At 36.9% G+C, this 16,738-nt stretch overlaps 1 protein-coding gene across 3 annotated transcripts in view; it reads left to right on the top strand.

The window, feature by feature from the left end:
• PDE9A (phosphodiesterase 9A) overlaps nucleotides 1-16,738 on the top strand; it is a 173,031-nt gene that overhangs the window by 77,133 nt on the left and 79,160 nt on the right. The window contains exons 1-3 of one of the 3 annotated variants that reach the window (XM_036747414.1): nucleotides 3,493-3,629; nucleotides 13,073-13,127; nucleotides 14,640-14,710. In XM_036747414.1, coding sequence (XP_036603309.1) covers nucleotides 3,587-3,629; nucleotides 13,073-13,127; nucleotides 14,640-14,710 — 169 coding nt within the window. In that variant the 5' untranslated portion in view covers nucleotides 3,493-3,586. Of the gene's footprint in view, nucleotides 1-3,492; nucleotides 3,630-13,072; nucleotides 13,128-14,639; nucleotides 14,711-16,738 lie in introns of those variants that run through there. The other 2 variants (XM_036747416.1, XM_036747415.1) reach the window with 2 other exon arrangements.

Below are 16,738 nucleotides of genomic sequence, written 5' to 3' on the forward strand. Positions count from 1 at the left end.
CTAAGCAGACTCTGCACTTATGCTCTGATCCGCCACTTAATTCCTCCCACCAGGGAACAGCCTCAAAGCTGCACCACCTCTGCTGCCCCCCGGGGTGGTGGCTGAACTGTGAACTCCTTTCACTCTGTCCCAGCAGTTTTTTCCCACTAACCTTCTCTGTTGTCTTTGGTGTTTGTAGGTTGAGAAGTCTGGTAACTGCCACAGCTCACTGATTCAGGATGCTAAGGCCTGTTCTACCCAGCTCCTGGTCTGGTTGGTCCAGGCATGTCCCCTGCTGGGCTCTGCTCTGCTCCGCTCCCAGCTCTGTGCATGATAGACCTTACCCAGCAACCATCCAGGCTGTCCTGGGCTGGAGCCCTGCTTCCCTCTGCTATTTCATAGGTTCTGCAGTTCTAGAATTTGTTCAGAGCCATTTTTATAGGTGTTTAGAGCATACTGGGGGAGAGTTTTAGGCAAGTCTCTGCTTTCCAGCCACCATCTTGGCTCTGCCCCAATAAAATTTATTTTTAAAAGACATGAGTTTAAGTCCTGTCCATAGCTCTGTTTGCATGGAAAAGTCACTGAAGCTCAGATCCTTAGACTGTCAGTTACAGCACTCTAAATGGATTGAGGGAGTTATCACACCAGAAGTTCCCGATATTAATAAAAATCATAGGCCTGCATCAAAAATATTTAATACATTATTAATAATTTCTTAATATTAATAACTGAGTTGCTAAAATATTACATTTCATCCCTTTGAATTTCTCATTTTTTCCCATTAATTCAATCACAAAAAGCAAGGTGTGGTCTCATCACATAGAAGTGTAAATTATCACATGGATTAACATTCAACCTAAGTACCCATTTTACATAAAATGTTTCATAATTACTCATATTTCATGGTTTCTGTCACTTATTTAATATCATATGTGATTCTATTTTGAAGATTAGAATAAAATTTAGGTCCACTGAACTAATCATCAGGGAAACTTCATCAATTAATCTTAGTTAAAGGATTGAAGTTTTGGAACTTTGATCCCTGCCTTTAAATTTCTGCCCTTTGAGAATATTTGTGTCACAAACAAGTATTTATATAAGGAAGATTAGACTTGACCTGGGAGTAGGTCATCTTTTCCTTCCCAGGAAATGGGTGGGGAGAGGTTCCTGGTGGGCAGGAAGCTACTAAAAAGGAAAGAGCAGCAACAAGCTGGGAAACTTGTACATTTGTATACTGGATTAGCTACTCACCCCCTCCTCCCATTTTCCCTTAAAACTTCAGGCCACTTCCTTTTTCACCATGCATAGGATTAGAGGCATTTGGTTATTGCCAACTCAGACTCGGTAGTTTAACAGCAATCAACTTTGGTGAATCAGTGCTCTTAGATCAAGTGGGAGGTATGTCCATAGCCCAAAGGAAACTTCCTATCAGCCATTCAGGCAGGAAGCCAACAGCACACTGAGTGGGATCTGCACTTTGATCTGAACAGAGGAGGAGGATATGGAAATACAGAAGAGTTGGATCAGACTGGGAGCCAGAGCAGCCCATCAGGAACCAGCATATGGAGAGTATAGATAAGACAGTCAGAATAGTTTCCAAAAATCTCAGTGGTTACTAAGAAGGCAAGAGATCATTCCAGATTCCCAAGGCTACTTTCTGTGTTTGTGGAAACCAGCATTTATAGTTACTATAGCCAAGAGAATTACTAGTTGCACACCTCCTTTTTTTAATCCCTTTGGTGAGCTATAGAAGCAAGTGATACAGGAATGTCCCTCAGGTACTTCAAAAAAATGGAATGGTCGTTGGGAAGTGGTTTTGAGACAACTGGGCAAAATGCTCTGGAATAGAAAGTTTGATAGTTTCTTTGCAATTTTATTTTATTGTTAAATAAAACCATGTGTCTACAAAAGAGTTCATTGCCTGTGCATCATCATCAAATGTTGAAAGAGAGCTAGAAATTTCTCAGACTAACAAGGATAGAGATTTTAGAGCTATAAATTGTCTTATTTTTATAATCCCAAACAATAATTTTGTGACATGCCAACTGGTGAGCAAGACCATAAACTACATTCCTTTGCTGGCATATACTTACGTCATACCCTGCCATGAGTTCCTATCATTACTTTTACACCTCAAGTGCCACCTGGAATGCTCACCAAGTGCACATACAAGTCCTCACAACAGTTCCAGAAATGTTATATCATTTTGTACTTCAGTCTTATAATTCAGTGGTGTGATGCAAAAGCCTTTAAAACAGCAAAATTCTTCTCCTAAGTCTAACGAAGAATTGGATCCCTTATTCTTCACTACAAGCATGCTAAGTTGATAGATTACATACAGGTATCCAGACTGTCAATATTGTCTATTCTAGCCCTTTTCACTCTTATCTAAATTATATGAGAACAATCACAATAAAACTTTGTGCCTAATTCTTCCCCCAACCTCCATCAAACCAAATTGCTATTATAGAGACAAAGAAGATTGTCAGTGATTTAAGAGGGGTGACTTTTTAATGATATAAGAGGGCTAACTTTTTTAAGGGGTAACTGGTACTTTTCTATAGGAAAGAATAGCTTTACCCTGCTGTGGCTGGGTGTAGAGCCACTCAGTGGCAACATCTCAAGTGTAAAATGAGGAGCATAGTCCTGAACCAGGAGGGAGGAGAAAGGGAGTTAGCCAAGGCAGAGGTAACAATTCCCTCAATTCCCTACAAACACTTCTGAGTCTCTCTCTTTTCTTCCTCCTACTCTATAACAGTTTCCTATTTCTCATTCAGAGAGCAATGCAGGAAACACAGATCAAGTGGTCATAGAGACTAACAGCTTCAGAATTATGATTTTGTTGTCAAATGATGCACACGAGAGAATCTAAGAATCTATCAGAGTAGAGGATGCAAATAGAGGGGAAAATTATATGCAAATAGCTCAAGCCAAATTAAGAATACGTAGAAGGAAAACAAAGCCATTTCTCAAAAACAGAGAAGTCCTAATTCAATATATAATTCAAGGTTCTGCGAACCGTGAAATGACCCCATAGATAGTGCCGGCCATTAGCATTCTTCCTCACATTTTGCTCCTGAAATCATAAAAAGAGGTTACATTGAATAGGTTAAACTGAAAACATAAACAGGTTAAACATAAAATAGGTTAAACTGAAAACATAAACAAATTTAGGCATTAATAAGGACATCAGAATTCAAATACGTTCTTTCTTTCATTTTTTTCTTTTTCATTTATAATGACTTGTGTGCTTTCCTCTTTAAATAGACTCTTTTTAAAATGGGCCTTTGTCTCTTTAAGAGAAAAGGCATGGTCATTTCTAACCATATAATTTTACAACATTCTAGAGTTGTAAAGACACATATCATCATTTTTAAATCTATTTTATTACATCTATAAAGTGTAAACTGCCAATGATCATTCTTTGGATTAAAATGTACTGGTACTTTTAGAGTGCTTTGATTGGTTGTAGGATAGGGACAGAGTGAAAGTAGGACAGAGTTTCAGCCGCACAAATGAACAATGAGACCTACTCCTCTTCCTGTAACCACCACCATCGTGATGGAGGAACAACAGAATAAACAGAGACAGAAAAGACTCTGTGCTTATGCTTAGCATCAGATTCCATGGGATCCAATGTGCTGGGAAGGGTAAGTGGAATCGGAGTTTTTCTAATAGTCTAAAATAACAGCTCTTGCCTAGGTTGTCTCTGTGTCGACTCTTTCCTATTGTACAAGTGAAAACTCTTCCTGTTCGCTCTTGTGGAACTTCTGTTTTCTTATGTTTGGGAAACCTGGGGTCAGAAAATGACAAAGGCAACAAATTAGCTCTTACACATTTAGGGCTTAAAAAAAGCATATTTTAAAAAAAAATTTGTTAATTTTGGTATGCCGGGAGAGGTGACATTGCTATCTTCCAGTTGGATAAATCAGATGTTGAGGAAATGTGGCCCGGCATGGCTCATTTGCTCTAGTACAGCCTTATGACAAGGGAGACTTTCCAATCTTAATTTTTAAAGTGTAGTAGCCTTAAGCCATTCTGAAATGTTTACAATATTGTAGTTTATTTTGATTGACAAAGTGAAACATCTTGTAATAGCATGGAAATAGATACACATCTCAGATTTATGCAATAGTATTCAATGAATAAAACAGTTAAATTTTAAAATTATGCCTTTCATTACTCACTAGATTTATCTGTATTGAACTCAAGGTATATGTTGCTTTGCAGAGCTGGGAGGGAATTTAGAGATTGGTGAACCCAATCACCTCATTTTACAGATGAGGAAATTAATGCCCTAGGGCAGAAGTGATTTGCCCAAGATCACACAGACACTAAGTGATAGATCCACTGTTTGAACCCAGACCTTCTAACTTCAAATTGTGTGCCCTTTTCGCTGCAGAGCATCATACCACTAAATTTTTCATATCTGAGATGTATTTTTTTTACAAAGCAAAAAATAAAATTATTTAGAAATGACTTGATAAACTTAATCAATGTACACGATCAAACCCAGTTCCAGGGTCACAGCAACACAATTTAACTGCATGGAGTAATCAAATAAACCAAATATAGCTATTTAATTTATGTTATACAAAGTTAGCCAGTTACCTCGAATTAAGTGGGCTTAAAAAGTTCTTGGAAGCATTTATTCCTCAAATTCTAGGAAGAGGAATCTGTGGTAAACTGGATTTGTTGTTAGAAGATATGGGTTCAAATCTATAATATCCATGGTTCTATGATAAGTTATTTTAAATCATTTTCCATTCCTTTTGTTTTTTTTTGTTTTTTTTTTTTGCAAACTAGGTAATCAGATAATAACAAAAACAAATTTATCTATGTGCAAATGGTATGGGGATACGGGAACAATTTTGTAATGACCTAATTGCTAGTAAAGGCAAGCTAACAAAACAGCAGGAGAAACAGTGTCCATCTGCTTCCCTCACCCCGGGGGCCAGGTCAGGTTGGAAGTACTTCAGGATAGATCCAGGGATTCTGATCCAATCCAAACAAGTCTTAGCTTATTCTCAGTCTTGGTGTTAACTTGATTCCACATCCATTCTAGTTTGTTTTCTGGGAACAAACTTGGAGATAAGGAAACCAGATATTATTCTACCCTACGGTGAAAGAAATATCCAAGAGAGCATAGAGCTAGTCTGATTTCCCAAAGGTCCTCTGAAATGGAGCTGACATGGGACTAAACTCTTCCCCATCTCTCTGGAATTTCTCCAAAAGTGAACAGCCTTCTGCTAAGCAAGAAGTATTAGGGGCACTGATAATCGTAATATTCACCTAGTCAGGTATGCCAGGTAGTAACACTCCCGTAACATTGCTGTTGTTGTTCAGTCATTTCAGTCTTATCCGCATTTGGAGCTTTCTTTGCAAAGATACTGGAGTGGTTTGCCATTTCCTTCTCTAGATCATTTTGCAGGTTAAGGAAACTGGGGCAAACAGGGTTAAGTGACTTGCCCAGGGTCACAAAGCACATAAGTGTCTTGGGCTAGATTAGAACTCCAGTCTTCCTGACTCTAAGGCAGTCACTCATTTCACCACCTACCAGCCCTAATATTAGCAGCCTTTATTTCTGTCTAGTTTGTTATATTCAACAAATTTAATGAGGAAGTTCCGTTTTTGGACCCTCATGGTACCTAAATAATGTCCTTGGCATAAAGAACAATTAGTAATTAGCCAATTATGAAATAGTTGTTCTCTTGTCCTCACTAGTCATTTATATGACAAGGTACTTTGCCTTTATCAAAGCTATCCATTAGATAATATACTTAAATCTTCACACTTGAATCTGAGAAGAGGGATAAGGTATGACCACGTGATCTTAGAGAAAGCCAGTTTCTTTCAGTCAAGAGGCAAAATGGAAAGCAAATATACTCTTAAGGAATAGAGATTGGTAAAATAGATTCATCTCTCCTTAGAAAGAGAAGGAAAGGGGTGGGAGAAAGAGGCAGAGAATGGAAATGTAGACTTCAGTAGAACTCTCTACAGCTTAGGCACAACCCCTACGTTGCTCTGCCTGGTTTCCCCTCACCTTTGATCACATAGTGCAGACAGTGAAGTCACAGCATCCTCCACTAATGGGAGCATTGCAGAGTAGAAAATGTGCTAGATTTGGACTCTGAGCACCTGTATTCAAAACCTGACTCTTCCAGCTGTGTAATGTCAGGAGAGTTACTTAACCTCTCTGGCCCCAGTTTCTCATCTATGGAATTTCTAGGTCTAAATCTATGATCTTCATTTCCTATAGGATTGTGGTTGAAGTCTCCCATCTGCCATTATGGCTGCACTCTCCTTTCTCCATTTCTTTTGTGGTGGCATTGAAGCTTCAGGGATACTACTGTTTCAGATACAGTCACAGTCCCTTTAGTCTTTCAGTCAGGATACAATAGAGACTTTCATACTGAACTACAATCATCTATCTCCAATGCCCACTCCAACACCTTAGTCACTTTCTATTTTTTTGGAGGGGAAAAGACAAGGCAATTGGGGTTTAGTGACTTGCCCAAGGTCACACAGCTAGTAAGTGTCAAGCGTATGAGGCTGGATTTGAACTCAGGTCCTCCTGACTCCAGGGCCAGTGCTCTATTCACTGTGCCACTTAGCTGCCCCCCTTTTTAATTTTCATTTTCAAAAGGGGTGTTGCACTTGGTGTTATTTGATCATTTTCTCTACTAACTTCAAAGTTAATGACACCCTATCCATTTCTTTGAAGTGTTCTTTTAAAAACTTTAAGTTGACTTACAAAGGAAGATTATAAGCACCTTTCACTGGGGTTCTTTTTTTTAATCCTCTCAGTTTTAATTTGGTCATGTCTTTGTTTTTTTGTTTTTTTGTTTTTTTATTTATTATTTATTTATTTTTATCAGTCTTTTCTTTTTAAATTTTGAGTTCCAAATTCTCTCCCTCCGTCTCAAAACCTACCCTATCCACAAAGAAGGCAACCAATATGATATCAATTATATATGCAAAATCATGCAAAACACATTTACCTATTAGCCATATTGCAAAAAAAAGTAATAAAAGTAAAGTGAGAAAATAATATTTTAGTTTGCACTCAGAGTTCATTATCTCTCTCTCTGGAGGTGGATAGCAACATTTTTTCATTATGAGTCTTTTGGAATTGTTTTGGATCATTGTATTGAACAGAGTAGCCAAGTCTTTCACAGCTGATCATCGTTACATTGTTATTATTGTGCACAATGACCTCCTGGTTCTTCTCACTTCACTTTACATCAGTTCACATAGGTCTTGCCGTGTATTTTTTTCTGAAACCACCCCCCTCATCATTTCCCACAATTTAATAGTATGCCACAACTTGTCATTCCCTGACTGATGAGCATCAACTTGATTTCTAATCCTTTGCCACCTCAAAACGATCTGCTATAAATATTTTGTACGTATAGGTCATTTTCCTTTTTTCTTGATACCTCTGGTATAGAGACCTGCTGGTGGTATTGCTGGGTCAAAGGATATGGATAGTTTTATAGCCCTTTGGGCATAGTTCCAAATTGTTCTACAGAATTGTTGGACCAGTTCACAACTTAGCTACAGTGTAATAGCGTACTTTTCCCCCCATCCACTTCAGCATTGATCATTTCTGATAGGTATGAGGTGGTACCTCAGAATTGTTTTAATTTGCTTTTTAGTGGCAATTTAGAGCATTTTTTTCATATGACTAGAGTTAGCTTAGATTTCTTCTTCTAGAAACTGCTTGTTCATATCCTTTAACCATTTATCAATTGGAGAATGGTACTTATTTTTATAAATTTCACTCAGTTCCCTACATATCTGAGAAATGAGACCTTTATTAGAGAAGCTTTGTGTAATTTTTTTTATATTACTTCATTGGCTATGGTACCTTTTAGCATAATATTGTTTCCCTGATTATCTTTTCTAATCAGATCTATTTTTGCTTTTACTTCATCTGAAATTATGATTGCTACCCCTACCTTTCTTTTACCTCAGCTAAAGCATATTAAATTCTGCTCCAGTCCTTTATTTTAACTCTGTGTGTGTCTTTCTGTTTCAAGTGTGTCTCTTGTAAACAACATATTGTTGGATTTTTGGTTTCAATCCATTCTGCTATCCACTTCCATTTTATTGGTGCGCTCATTCCATTCTCATTCAGAGTTATGATTCCTAACTGTGTATTTCTCTCCATCCTATTTTCTTCTATTTATTCTCCTCTTTCTCTTTTTAGCCTGTCCCTCCTCTAAAGTCTGTTTTGCTTTCCATGTAAGGTAAAATAGAAATCAATATGTAATTGAGTGTGCATACATACTCTTTCTGCTTTAAACCAATTCCAATGAGAGTGAAGTTCAAGTATTGCCCACCACCTCCCCCTATTTTCCCCTCCACTGTAAAAGCTCTTCCTTGCACATCTATTTTATGTGAAAAAATTTTCCCCATTCTACCTCTCCCTTCCCCCTTCTCCCAGTGCATCCCTCTTTCTCACCCCTACATTTGTTAGATAATCCCAATATAATTGACTCATATTTATATCCTCTATGTAGACTCCTTCCAAATGCCACAAAAATGATAAAGCTCTTAGGAGTTACATGTATAATCTTCTCATATAGAAATGTAAACAGATTAACTTTATTGAATGCTTTATGATTACTCTTTCATGTTTACCTTTTACTTCTCTTGAGTCTTGTGTTTGAATGTCAAATTTTCTATTCCACTCTGGCCTTTTCATCAGGAATGCTTGAAAGTCCCCTAATTCACTAAATGTCCGTTTTCACCCTGAAGGATTATACTCAGTTTTGCTGGGTAGGTTATTCTTGGTTGTAATCCTAGTTCCTTTGCTTTCCAGAATATCATATTCCAAGCCCTCCACTCCTTTAATGTGGAAGCCAGTAAATTGTGTGTGATCCTGGCTATGATTCCAGGATATTTGAATTGTTTCTTTCTGGCTGCTTACAATATTTTCCTCTTTGACCAACAGTTCTAGAATTTGACTATAATATTCCTGGCAATTTTCATTTTGGGATCTCTTTCAGGAGGTGATCAGTGGATTCTTTCAATTTCTATTTAGATCCTCTGGATCTAAGACATCAGAGCAGTTTTTCTTGATAATTTGTTGAAATATGATGCCTAAGTTCTTTATTTAATCATGGCTTTCAGGTAGATCAATACTTCTCTAAATTATCTCTCCTTGATCTATTTTCCAGGTCAGTCATTTTCTGATGAGATATTTCACATTTTCTTCTATTTTTTCATTCTTTTGACTTAGTTTTATTTCTTTTCGATGTCTTATGGAGTCATTAGTTTCCACTTCCCCAATTCTGATTTTTAAGGATTTACTTATTTCACTAAGATTTTGTACCTCTTTTGTCCATTTGGCCAATTCTGCTTTTTAAGAAGTTCTTTTCTTCAGTGAATTTTTGTGCCTCTTTTAGCATTTGGCCAAATCTGCTTTTTAAAGTGAGCTTTTTTTTCAATATTTTTGTGCCTTTTTTGCCAGGCTGATAATTCTCTTTTCATAATTCTCTTGCATCACTCTCATTTTTTTTCTACCAATCTAATCTCATTCTTTAACTTTTCTAGGAATTCTTATTAGGCTTTTGCCCAATTAGTATTTTTCTTTGAGGACTTATTTGGACCTATTTTCTCAGTGTTGTCTTCTATTGAGTTTATGTCTTGGTCTTCCTTACCACCATAGTAGCTTTTTATGGTCAAGTTCTTTGTTGTTATTCACTCATTTTTCTAGCTTGTTTCTTGACTTTGGACTTTTTATTGAAGTTGGACTCTGTTCACTTGGGGGTAGTAAAGTTCTTTCCCAAGTTTCAGACTTTTTCTTGCTGCTATTGCCAGAACTAGTTCTGAGGGGTCTGCAAATTTTCAGTGCTTCTGAGGTGATGGGATGTGGGGAGAGATGTGGTCACTGCTCTTCTGGTCTGCATTCTGGTCTTTACCCAGGAAGAATCCTTGCTCTTCTGCAGCCACAAGAACTAACACTACTCTGAGACTTGGAAATGAGATCAGGTCCCCCATTCCCCTGCAGCTGCAAGTACTTGTGCTCCTCCTCTCTTTGGAAATGTGACCAGGGACCCTATTCCCTTGTGGCAGACCAAAAGTGCTCCTCTCTGCTCTGAAACTATGACCAAGTACTGAGTATTGGCAATAGAGTTGCCAATCAGAGTTGGCTATGCCTTCTGCCAGCAAAAGATCCCCTATGATCTCTTTCTGACAAGGTGTCCAATCCTCTTATCATCCCTGGACTGAGAGCTCCTGAAGCTGCTGCCGCCACTGCTGCTACCACCACTGTTGTAGCCACCTTCTAGTGCTCTTTTAAAGTTGGACCAATTCTCATGTCTCTCCTAAGTATATTTCCACTTATGATCATAAAATAATAGATTTATAGCTAGAAGGAACCTAAAAGCTCATCTAATTAAACCCTTCATTTTTACAGGTAAGAAAACTGAGGTCCAGAGCAGTTAAATGATTGGAGTTAGGCTACTTAGTAAATATCAAGATCTAAACTCAGATCCTCAAAATCTGACACTCCACTGAGTCCAGGAAAATTGGTTGACATCTCTAAGCATTGCTTCCATTGTTTTTTAATGTGTACTTCTTAATGCTGTAATTTTAACATACATTTTGCTGAAATTTCTTTTCTGTGTTTTCTTTATATTTAATTTTTAAATAAGTATCCTAAATACAAAGAGAGCCAAACATTTACATAAACTCAGAGTAATTCCATTTAGACCAAAACTTATGAGAGATTTTTAGCTTAATTCTTAGTTCCCCTTACTCAACCCTTATGTTGAATAAATGATCAAATCTTATTGATTCTATCTCCACAATATCTTTCCCATTAATCTCTACCTCTACTCCCATCTCCACTTGAAGTAGTTTCCAAATTGGTCTACAATTGCCTCCAACCTTTTCCTTCACCCAAATATCATTTACACAAAAGCTAGGCTGATATTCCTACCTGTTCTTTTGTTTGTTTGGTTTTTTGGCAGGGCAATTGGGGTTAAGTGACTTGCCCAAGGTCACACAGATAGTAAGTGTGTCAAGTGTCTGAGGCTGGATTTGAACTCAGGTCCTCCTGACTCCAGGGCCAGTGCTCTACTCACAGCACCACCTAGCTGCCCCAGACTGATATTCCTAAAACAACAAAGCTATGACCTTATGTTATAGGATCAATCTCTACCCAGGTTTCCCAAGCTCTCCCTTCAATGAAGATGAGGCTCATTCTTTCCCTAAAAGTCAAGGAAGCTATCCCCAAATCTTGCCCAGCCTAGGGAGCTAAGTCTCTAGCTGCCTAGCTGTTGACATAACTTTCTGTTGGTCTCAGATCGTGTTGTAATGACTTCCTGATCACCTAATGGAAAAAAATAAAAGCCTTCCCTTGCAAAGTTGGCCCCTTCAGATTTGAGATAACAAGACTCTTAACTATTCATCACACCCTGCCCTGCTCATATGACGCGTTTCTATGTGAAGATAAAGGAAGCCTCTACCAGAGCTAAGCCTGTATCCTTGTTGAGTATCCTTTCTATGTCATAGCCCAGTATTTCTCCTTTTGTTAATTATTGGCTACCTGGGTTTCATTTTATTCCAGGTGACCAGTCCGAGTCAGGCCTCATCCATAAACAGCACGTCACTTCCTTAGAAAAATGGCTCCAATTACTCTCTATTGCCTTTAAGATAAACTAGAAATCCTTGAACTGGCAGTCAAAACCCCTCACAGTCTGGCACCTATCTACCTTTCTAATCTTATCTTATATTAGTTCCTTTCCCACATTTTCCTCTCCAGTCAAAAAGACCCAATAGAGTTTCCTCATATACAATATATTTCAGGCCTAGGACGCATTCTCTCTTCATTATCTTCTCTTCGTTATCTATCTACCTTACAAAGAATCCTTAGACCCTTCAAAATACAGATCAAGCGCTACTTCCTCTACAAGGCCATTTCTGATTACTTCACTTATACCATTCTCTCCTTCTTGGTATTATTTTGTATATATCTTGCATTCACATGTACATGTATATCTTCATTCCCCACACTCTGACTTCTGAATATAAGGTCCACGAAAGGTGAGATCTGTTTTTGTTTTGCCTAATATTTAGTGCCTAGTATAGGACATGCTTTGGTACTTGCTCGATAAATTTTCATTAAACTGAACTGAATGAACTGATCGGTAGGCAGAGCACATCTTTTTCATGACGTAGACTTGCACAGAGTAATTTTATATCTTTCTCTGAGGTATATGGTGTTGAATCTGATTAAGAAACATCAAACCAGAAAAGCTGAACCTTGGCTATATTCTGTCATGAACCTGAACCTCATAAATTCATTTTGGCTGTAGATCTTCTGCTATCTAAGCTCAATCTTATAAGCCAGAGCCATGATGAACTAAAATTGTTCAGCTCAACCTTTTCCCTTTTTTTTCAGTTATTTTATTCCATCCAAAACAATTTAACAAGAATTTATTAAGTGCTCATGATGTACTAGGCACTGTGCCAGGCTTTAGGAGCACAAAGACAAAACTAAAAATATTTCCTGACTACGAGGAACTTATATTCTACTGGGAAGGTGTAACATTTAAACCACTAACTAAATACATGATAACTTGAGGAGAGTACTAATAGCTAAGGATATGTAAGCGGTAGCACTTGAGCTAACCCTTGAAGAAAACTAAGGTTTCCAGGAGATGGAGATAAGGGAAAAGTGCTTTTCAGGCATGGTGAATAAAAGAAGATAAAGGAGTCACTTCCAGAGCTAAACCTGTATCCTTGTTGAGTATCCATTTCAAAGGCATGGAGGCAGGACATGAGAATAAGTTCTCACCTAAGTTTCCTATTACTTCTACTTCAACAACCGGTTCCTCCTTAGTGAAAACTAGATTCAGATTAGCAGGTTCTCTCATGAGTTCCTCTCTCTTTGAAAGGTGGGATGACTTTGAAATTGTGGGAAAACTTCCTTATGTTTAAATTAAATGCAAAGCGTAATTTGAACTCTTTAATGTGTGGAGTTGGTTTACAGTTACCTGTGTACCCACAATATGTTGAACTTGGCATAGAGAAATGTCTGCTGATTCTTTTCCATTGATTTTTCTTTTATGTTTTTTAGAAAAAGAGGAATTATTCCAGAGCGTGTTGGCACAGGTTGCTGAGCAATTTTCAAGGTAAAATGCTTTAAATGCATGTCCATATACACATATAAGTGACAGATTTTATGTCTGTCATTCATGGACCAGCCTAGCTAAGTTTGAGAGACCCTTGGGTGATGAGACTCACAGCAACTCTGAAAGACCATCTTCTAAGTCATATATAAGCTGCAATGTGTGTCAATGGTAAAAGTGTCTACAATGACAAAATGAAAGATCAGAGACATATATGTATGTGTGGTATGATATATTCTTAGAGAAATAATTTATTTGAATTAAGATGCCAAAAACTGGTGGGGGATGAGGGAGGAGAAAGAAGAGAGGAAATTAAGGGAGATGGTTCTTTTTTTTTTCTTTTAAAAAAAGGGCAAAACCTAAAGCTTTGCTATTGTATCATCCAGTCCCCTATTACTACATGAAATACCTTATAACAGGATCACTCCTTCATTTTAACAATTATCCTCTCTGGACTATATTGAAGACATACTCCTCTTAACCCAAATTCTACTTTATTTGGAATAGTGCTATAATGTTTCCAGTATACTGTTGATGTTTGTTGCAAATTTTCTTCCACAACTTCTGGATGACTATGAAAGAAAATATGTTTAGGTTTTAAAAATGGTAATTTACTTGCATTTTTTAGATATCACCTCAGTAAGCTCCCAAAGAGAATCTAGAATTTTTTTTTTCAATCTGAGGGGTCTGAAGTTGGTCCTGAATTTAGCACTCTCACCATCCCAAATAGGGAGTAATAGTAAAGATGATCAAACAGCCTGGTTCCAACAAAGCACAGCATACAACAATTGTGATTCAAAAGAGAAAGTGATATAAATTTAATGTTTTATTTTTCTCCAATTACATGTAAAAACAATTTTAACATTCTTTTTTCAAATTTTGAGTTCCAAATTCTCTCCCTCCCTCCCTTTCCCCCTCCCCCACCATTGAGAAAGCAAGCAATTTGACATAGGTTACACATGTGTAGTCGTGCAAAATACGTTTCCATGTAAGTCATGCTGCAAAACACAGACAAAAAAGAAACAAGAAAAATAAAGGAAGTAAAGAAAAAGTATCTCCGATCTGCATTCAAACCCCACCAGTTTTTTCTCCAGAGATGGGCAGCACCTTTTGTCATAAGTCCTTCAGAATTGTCTTAGATCATTGCATTGCCGAGAATAGCTGTTATTCATAGTATTTCATTATACAATATTGCTTTTACTGTGCACCGTGTTCTCCTGGTTCTGCTTATTTCACTGAGAAAGTAATATAAACACATAAATTATATTTTTATGAATTAAGAAATTCTAAACGGTTTCTGTTTGTGTGTCCAGAATTATTTAGATTGCCCATGTCTTGTCTACCACACGTAATGATTTCTATTCCTGTAAAGTTACGTCTATTTCCACCAGTTCCACGTCCTTTAAAAAGTGTTTGCCTTTGCTACCCAAAAGACATCAAAAGCAAGTGGAAATACGAAATATAATAGATCTGTACATTAATGGTTTTGATGGATTGTTCTTTTTTCATTCTTAGGACTTTCAAAATCAATGAACTGAAAACTGAAGTTACTAATCACTTGGCAATGCTGGAGAAACGATTTGAATGTAAGTGTTTCCTGACAACCATGCTATTAAAATGAACAATGGAGAAGTTAATATTCTCTGAGTTTGAGTAAGTGGTAGGAGTTGATCATACCTTTCTTACTGAAATGTTTTACAAAAATGTACCTTTTCATCTCAATAAATATCTCAAGATATAATATACATTGTGGTTGTATACATATAAATCATTTATTAATCATAGTGGGTATAAATCCATGTTTTAAATAACCTTGATAATTTTGAATTTTGGTCACCTTCTTGTCAGACCTGCTTGGATCATTACTATTTTTACCTGACAGTAACTAACAGTTCACATTAGGAATCAGAGAAATTTAAGCTCTTATCATCTTATTTCTTGTTGTTGCTACATTATTAATGTGGCTTCACCCAGGGTGCCTTCTTCCCCCAACTCATATTGATGGGTTGGATCCCTGGGGGAAATATCCCTGATTGAATGTACTTTATGAATCTGCATGAGCATGAACCAGGGCATTCATCTTTAATGTTCAAGAAATTGATACAAGAATCTCAAAGAAAAAGAATTTATTGAAATGGCATAGCAAAGCAATAGTAACACAACATTTCCCTCAAAGGTCTAGAGTGTACATTCTCAGATGTATACAAAGCATCGATGGGAAGAGAGGTCTATTACTCACAAAGAACATGTAAAATAGACTTATCATTACTTAGGCTTATCAGAGGTGATGGTACCCTAATAAGGCACACATAGTGCACTCAACTAAACTTTATTGATTATTCAATAATACAAACTCAAACACCCTATGAACAAACCACCAACTTCATTCATAAAATCCTGATAAGCATGTTTCACACCACTACTCATGACACAGTTCCCTCTTTGCCTAGCCAGAGGCTGTGTATCTCCCTTCAAGGTGACAGTCTCAGTCAATAAGCATTGCTCTTGAGTGAAAGATTTCCACATTTGGAGATCATAAGAGTCTGCCTTAGTCACAACACAGGAGCAAACTGATGGCTGGTACTTCTGGTGGCTTTTTATGATTCTGGCTAGGAGAATATACAAATGGCATCTATGTTCTGACTGGTGATTGATAACATAAGCTTATGATTAAAGGAAACTATCAATCAAAACTAATATCATTTGCAAGTGTTTATCAGTTGTTTACTGGATTTGAGACACAAACACACATTATTATTAGATGTTTATAAAACCTGGGGAATACGTGTCTTTAGTGTCTGTTTACCAAATTTAGGGGACATACATGTCAGAAAATCTCTGAAATTTTTAATATTACCATGTCATGGGGGGATCACTGTTTCTATGGTCACTTATTATTATTTAAAATCACATAAATAAAATTTTACAAAAATATAGAATAACTTTATTTTGGAATTATTTCCAGAAATTCCAATTTCTCATTCCCAAATCCTGAATATTAATATCTGTCAAGAATTTGTAAAATCTGAAGGAGGAATAGAGGAATGCTGGAGCACATTTTGGCTCCTTTAGTTTTGTTTTGTCTTTTATTATCTGAATAAATTAAAGATCATGCTGCAATTTTAAATTCATCTACAGGCACAGGATATGCCTTCTCCTAGGTCGGTTATTTAATTGGCTTACTGCAATAGCCTTTGTTTCCCTTAAAAGTTTGTCTTTTTTAAAAAGGTTTTATTGACATCTTTTATTTTTTATCATCATAATTTTCTCCAGTATACCTCCCCCTCCCAGAGAAACATCCCCTATAATATATTGTATTTTTTCAAGGAAAAGAGGAAGAAAAAAATCAATGCAACTGAGCAATACATTGAAAAATTATGAAAACATAATAATATGCAACACTGATGGATCTCCCAGCTCCAGGAAGGGGTGGCTTGGGGATGTCTTCTCATATTTATTCTTCACTTGAGTAGTGCTTTATGATTTTGTTACATTCACTTTTTATTTTGGGGTGTTGTTCTTTCCATTTCCAGAAGTAAGGATCTTCCTACATTGCTCTGCCTCAATTTTTTTAAGCATAAATTTTATTATTTTTTTAATATCACCAAAATTTC

This window comes from Trichosurus vulpecula, chromosome 2 (genome assembly GCF_011100635.1).
Source record: "Trichosurus vulpecula isolate mTriVul1 chromosome 2, mTriVul1.pri, whole genome shotgun sequence".
NCBI classification, from domain to species: Eukaryota; Metazoa; Chordata; class Mammalia; order Diprotodontia; family Phalangeridae; genus Trichosurus; species Trichosurus vulpecula.